The following is a 6,897-nucleotide window of genomic DNA, read 5'->3' on the forward strand; positions in this document are numbered from 1 at the left end:
TTCTGTTGGTGTTATTTTTTTTTTCTTTACTTTTGTGCATGACTATTGTTAAGTGTAGAATAAGAATACGGCAAGCATGTGCTAACAGTGACCCTGAAAGTAGTTTTTTGTTTTATCTGATTAACTTTGAGTAATTTGCCAGTAATCGACTACAACGTTAATTTTTAAGGTAAGCTATCAGAGGCAAACCACGTGTTATCGAGATCAATCTAACCTCAAATTATTGTTAGATTATCAACGCAGTCGGACGGTGGCAACGATCATGTCACGATCAACTATTGTGATTGTGCTGATCGTTATTGGAAGCAATTTGCTTCCGTGGGCGGTGCTGGCGGGCCGAAGTAAAAGCGGTTCGGCGAAACCTGCTTGTTCGAGCGATGAGTTTCAGTGCGATAACGGATCGTGCATTCCGAAGTCTGGCCACTGCAACGGTAGTAAGGATTGTTCTGATGGCAGTGATGAGGAGGGCTGTGGTAAGTAGCAAGCAACAACGTTTAGAGTTGATCATATCAGATAGTACTAATCTATGGTGGTAATTAGATTATTTCCTGTGCCGTAAACCTATGTGGTACCGGTGTAAAAATGATAGCACCTGCATCAGTGCGTCGTTCCTGTGCGACAATCACAAAGATTGTCCGCTAGGAGATGACGAAGAGAACTGCGAAAACTTTGAGGTTCCGCACGTCCCAGTGCCCTGCAGCAAGTTTGAGTTCACCTGTACGGATAAAATGTGCATTCCTCTGGATCTGGTGTGCGATGGAACGGAGCATTGTTTGGATGGGTCGGATGAGACAATCGGATGCATGGACATTGAAAGTAAGTGCAAAGGATTCCTGTGTAAGAATAAACACTGCCTTAAGAACCACGATTGGGTATGCGATGGGATCGACGACTGCGGCGATGGATCGGACGAGGAAAGCTGCTTCGCAGCCTGTGATCTGGAGCACGGTAAATACGAATGCGCTGATAATAGAACCTGTGTCGATCTGAAGCAGGTTTGCGATGGGAAGGATGACTGTGGGGACCGCAGTGACGAAGGCGGGCTGTGCGATTCGAAAGAGTGCGACACACTAACATGTCCGGAAGGCTGCCAAAAGACACCACAGGGGGCAGTTTGCCTGTGTAAGAAGGGTTTCGTTTTTAGCAAAAGTTCAAAAACTTGTGAAGACATTAACGAGTGTGAACGCCACGGGCTGTGCTCACAAGGATGTGAAAACACTCCCGGATCATTTAACTGTACCTGTGTGAACAAATTTTCACTGCAGAAAGATGGCCGTACGTGTGAATTGAATGGTAAGATTCCTCTCGGAAGGATCGGTGAACTTTTCAGTAAAGTTTATCTTTTCAGACGCTTCGGAAGCTCTCATGCTCTACTCAACGCAAAAGTCTATCGGTGCTCTGTACCTAACATCCAAGCATCAGTATTATGTTGCAAAAGATCTGTCTCAAGTGATCGGAGTCAGCTACGATGGAAGTCATGTTTACTGGTCGGATATTTCTTTGAAGACAGAAGCGATCGAACGCTCTCTGGAAGACGGCAGCAAACGGGAGTTGTTGCTCACCTCCGGATTGGCTTCTCCGGAAGATCTGGCTCTGGATTGGCTAACCGGTAACATCTATTTCAGCGACGGCGGACACATGATGATCGCGGTTTGCTCCAACAATGGCTTTCACTGCAAGATACTGATTCAGGATAATCTGCACAAACCCAGAGGTATTGCTTTACTTCCACTAAATGGAACCATGTTCTACTCGGACTGGGGAGACAATCCAATGATTGAAACTGCCAGCATGGACGGCACGAACAAGCGCGTACTGATAGACAAAGACATTCATTGGCCCAATGGTTTGTGTCTGGACTGGCCGAATGGTCGGTTGTACTGGGTTGATGCAAAACTGCGAAAGATCGAGAGTGTTCGTCTGGATGGCAGTCATCGACGAACGGTTCTGAGCGATGTGGTGAAACATCCTTTTTCGATTTCGATCTTCAACGATCGCATTTACTGGTCGGATTGGGATACCAAGAGCGTTCAATCGTGCGACAAGTTCAGTGGGAAGGATCGAAAAACCTTAGTGCACGATCGTCAGATTTTTGGTAAGAATTATTTGATCATATTTACTCTTTGATTGCCCAATAATCAAGTTCCTTTTTGCAGATGTCCATGTGTATCACTCCAGCATTCAACCGAAAGGGGATCATGCATGTCTCGGCAGCCTATGCTCACATCTCTGCCTGCTAGCACCGAACAATAATTACACCTGCGCCTGTCCGTACGGAATGGCACTGAAACCAGATAAGCACTCTTGCCAAGAAATCATCAAACGCCAATACCTGCTCATGGGAATCGGAAACTACTTGGTCCGGATGGACATACCGGCCTTTGGACGGCATGAAACTACTAAAGGCGATGCATTCCAGTTCTTCATCTCGCGCATGGTATTCAACTCCATCACTGGTGAGCTATTCGTAGCTGATAACATTCAGAAAGTGATTTTTACCGTCGACATAAAAGCAAAAACCACGCGGAAACTGATCTCCACCGGCATTGGAAACATCACCGCAATGGCCTTCGGTAAGACTCTCATCAATATCTTTCATTCCTGAATTGCAACTAAATGCCTCATCCTTGTTTCAGATTTCCTCGGTAACAACCTGTACTGGTCGGACAGTGAGCGCAGCACCGTGGAAGTGTTCTCGCTCCAAACTCATCACCGCTCCATCCTGCAGCACTACCTCGGCACGGATACTCCAGTCGGTTTGGCAGTGATTCCGGAAACCGGAAAAATGTTCATCGCACTGCGTTCACCGCTTCCTGTTCCACATACGCACATCGATCGGCAGGACATGAACGGTCGCGGACCACATACGCACATCATCGAGGAAAAGATAAGTGGTAACGGTTCGTTCAACTTCGTGATTGATCGTGATCTACGATCGGTCTACTGGAACGATATGGGTTTCGGTCGAATTGAGTTCACCAGCTACGAAGGCGATACTCGCCATCTGTTTCGCGATTTTCCTCGCATGCCGGGACCGGTTTCGATTGCAATCGTTGAAGACGGGCTCTTCTGGACCAGCTACCGATCGCGACGTCTGTATTGGTCCGACAAGCACAATCTCGGTGTTACGAAGAAACTCAACATAGAAAAACCTCCGTTCGGAAATTTCCCGGATGAGATCGTGTTATTGGCCAGCCAACCATTGCAGCGGTACGATCATCCCTGTCAAAAGCAAAACGGAGGCTGTTCACACATCTGCATAGCAGCAGGAATGTACAGCAGTTCATGCGTTTGTCCAACGGGAATGATCTTTAGCACACCGAAGAACACAACGTGCATCGACGCGATCGACTGTGAGTTCAAGTGTACCAGTGGTGAGTGTTTAACGATCAGCAAACGGTGCAATGGAAATGTGGATTGTGCAGATGGATCCGACGAAAAAGGATGCGATGAGCAAGCGCGATCGGCAAGCGTTGAATGTCGATTCGATCAGTTTATGTGTGCCGATCGGAAAAAATGTATCGACCAAAAACTACGATGCGATAAGCACTTCGACTGTCCCGATCAGTCGGACGAGAAGAACTGTGAAGGTTACGACCCTGGCAAGGGCTGCCACGAAAATCAACATGCTTGCCCGGACGGAGTGTGTATCGATGTAAATGCCCTGTGTGACGGGTTTATGGATTGTTCGGACGGATCTGATGAAGAAAATTGTACAAATTTGAATAACGAAAAGCACAATGCCACTACCTGTGCACCGATGATGTTTCGATGCAACTCGGGTCAATGTATTCCCAAGTGGTGGGAATGCGATGGACATCCGGATTGCTCTGACGGTTCAGATGAGCATGGAAAATGTCTCAAGAAAGCGGAGTGTGCAAAGGGTTTCACTAAATGTGCCTTGGGGCACTGCATCGAGGATCGATTTGTATGCGATGGAAACAACGACTGCGGGGATAATTCGGACGAACAAAACTGCACAGCAGAGGCCGAACCTTGCGTGGGCTTAGAAGAGGAGAATCCAACGAAGTTCCTGTGTGCTCGTTCCGGAAAATGTCTTGAAATTGCTGTGCGATGCAATGGAACTTCAGAGTGTCCCCACGGGGAAGATGAGGCAGACTGCAGCAACTGCGGAATACACGATTTTCAATGCAAAAGTGGGTCATGCATCAGGAAAGAGTGGCGATGCGATAAAGAAATTGATTGCGACGATGGAAGCGATGAAGTGGATTGTGTTAATGGCACAGACGCAGCGCAGAAGCAGTTTTACGTAGCCTGCGGTGAGGGTACATTCGAGTGTAAACCCGGCGTTTGCATTGAAATGAGTAAGGTTTGCGATGGAACGAAAGATTGCGCAGATGGTACGGATGAAGGAAAAGCCTGCGCTGATGCTTGTACTAAAAACCCTTGCGAGCAAAAATGTATCAAGACTCCTGGTGGACCGGTTTGCGATTGTCGTACCGGGTTCACACTAGCAGGGAATCGAAAATCTTGTCTGGACATTAACGAATGTACCGAAGGTAAACCTTGCGCTCAAATTTGTACTAACAGCCGCGGTTCGTTCCGCTGTTCGTGTAATCCTGGATTCATGCTGCGCTCGGATAAAATTTCTTGTAAGGCAGTTGGACCTAATCGATACGTGTTGTACACTTCGTACAATCAAATTCGAAAGCTCGAAGTTACGCCTCCCTCGATTCGTGTGCTTCTTCAAACCAACGAATCCAAAATTACCGATTTAGACGTTGATGTTCGGCGCCAGAAGCTCTACTATACCGACGAATATAGTCCAGTTATCTACCAACACGACCTCGCTAAAAATATCACCGAAACATTGCGTAATGTCGGTCAACCAGATCATCTAGCCGTGGATTGGATCACTGGCAATCTGTACTTTTTCGATCATTCCGAACCTTCAATCAAGTTATGCTACCCGCAAAGTAATAACTGCGCCCGCATTGTAACGTTTTCAACTCAGGTGTTCGTAAAAGCTTTGGCCGTCGATCCCATAAACCACGTAATGTTCTTCGCTCAGATGCACTTTTGGATTTTCCAAGTGCCCCACTCCATTATCTACCGCGCCAACTTGGATGGCTCCCACATGGAAGTCATTACCAAGGACGTCTCGCACGTCACCGACTTGCAGTGTGACACCGAAAACCAGCTGCTCTATCTGACCGACATAAATACCAAATCGCTCAAGGTAATTGACTACGAGGGTAAACAACTCCGAACTGTAGTCGATAAGCAACCGCTCGCCGTCGGTCGACCGATCGGATTTACTTTGTACGAAAATACTGCCTTGGTTCTGAACATGGCTTCCTCTACCGTCGGCCAATGCAAGCTCTACGGTGATTACGAATGTAAATTACTCGAACTGAATGTCCACAACTCCAATCAGTTGTTGATTGTTCAGGAATCCCGTCAACCAATGGTCGACAATACATGCGATGCCGCCAAAATTAACTGCAGTCACATTTGTGTTCCAACTGCAAATGGCGGCAAGTGCATCTGTCATAACGGCGAACATGTCCGCCCAGGTGAGTTATGCCCTTATAACAGCGAGCTCCTTCATCCAACAAATAAACGGGTGTCAATTGAGTCATCACTGAACCTCGCAGAACATCAGGCGCCCTCTGACACTTCCAACGCCTTCGCAAACATATTCGTCTCTTTGCTGGTAGTCGGCTTACTGCTAGGAGCAGCCGTGTACTACTATAAGCGTCGCTTCAGCCAAAAATTCGAAGTCGGTATGCACTTCCACAATCCCGAACTGAGCACAATCGATTCGGCACAGGTTAGGATGTTCCAGGGAGTTCCGAAGCTGAACGAAACCGCCACCCATACGGAACTTACGCTGGAAACGACACCACCATCGTCGTCGCAAATCGCCATCGCCGGATGTTCATCATCCTCTGCCGGAGGATCGGCGTCAACTTCGAGTGATAGCGGTGAAACTCCCCGCCGGTCCGATGTCACCTGTACGGCGATGGAGCTGGAGAATATGTCCGATGCGGACTCAATGAAGGATGCCTACTGCTGCACGGATGAAGCCCGGCAGCGACTGATCATGTGATGAGTTTGTTTTCTTTGTTACTTTTGTTGGTAGAAAGTATGAATGTTGCTAGATATTGTAGTAAGTTTAGCTGTTTAAGTTTGTAGTTTGTAAGAATGTTTTGTTATTTGATTGTTCCAAATAGAATGGTTATATGTCTAATGGTGTACGTGTTTTTGATCCGTCCCCGGTTACCTCCATTCATTTCCTTACATTGCCCTTGCGGTGCTCGCGAAAAATTGCTTGCATCTGTCGACCACCTCGCGATCGTTTGTGATCTGGTTTTACTCATCGATCCTACAGATGTCAGTTTTTAATATGTAGCCGGTACAAGATTCATTCACTTTCTTATGAAACTTGAGCATATCATTAACCCTAAATAATACTTCTTAGATAGTTTTACCAAGTTCTTTTTCCTCTCTATGGTTTGCTGGTATACCCCGTCAAACCAATCATTCCGTGCACTCGAGTTTTCCTCATCTGACGCCCTGGTCTACCTTACGGTAGAGCATATTCTATACCTTCTGTCTACGATAGTCAAAGCTCCTAACTCCACAGACTCCACAGGTACAAACCGAATGTTAAGCCGTTGTTGCAATCAATGTCCGAGATTCTGCATAAGATTCGACCAGAATGCCTTGCTTATAGAACCAGGATTCTTCTATGAGAATCCAAACCGTGAATCCCCAGGATATCTATAACTCGGTAAACAAATGCCTTTCACTATGAAATAGGAATCCTCGGGTCTCTGAAACTGGAATCCAATATGTGTTAGTAAGGGATGCCTCATCCTCATCGTTAGGTCTACCTACGTACAGGAAATGCACGTTGATGAAGGCGATGGC

General features: G+C 46.8%; 1 protein-coding gene across 1 annotated transcript; it reads left to right on the top strand.

Annotated features, from left to right (window-relative positions):
• The first annotated feature begins 262 nt into the window (after positions 1-262).
• On the top strand, positions 263-6,073 carry LOC128746165 (putative vitellogenin receptor). Its single transcript, XM_053843210.1, has 6 exons — positions 263-473; positions 541-1,293; positions 1,349-2,095; positions 2,157-2,573; positions 2,637-5,877; positions 5,947-6,073. Exons 1-6 carry the CDS (start codon positions 263-265, stop codon positions 6,071-6,073), a joined length of 5,496 nt encoding a protein of 1,831 aa, XP_053699185.1.
• Positions 6,074-6,897: the final 824 nt, after the last annotated feature.

Source organism: Sabethes cyaneus, chromosome 1 (assembly GCF_943734655.1).
Source record: "Sabethes cyaneus chromosome 1, idSabCyanKW18_F2, whole genome shotgun sequence".
In the NCBI taxonomy this organism is placed as follows: Eukaryota; Metazoa; Arthropoda; class Insecta; order Diptera; family Culicidae; genus Sabethes; species Sabethes cyaneus.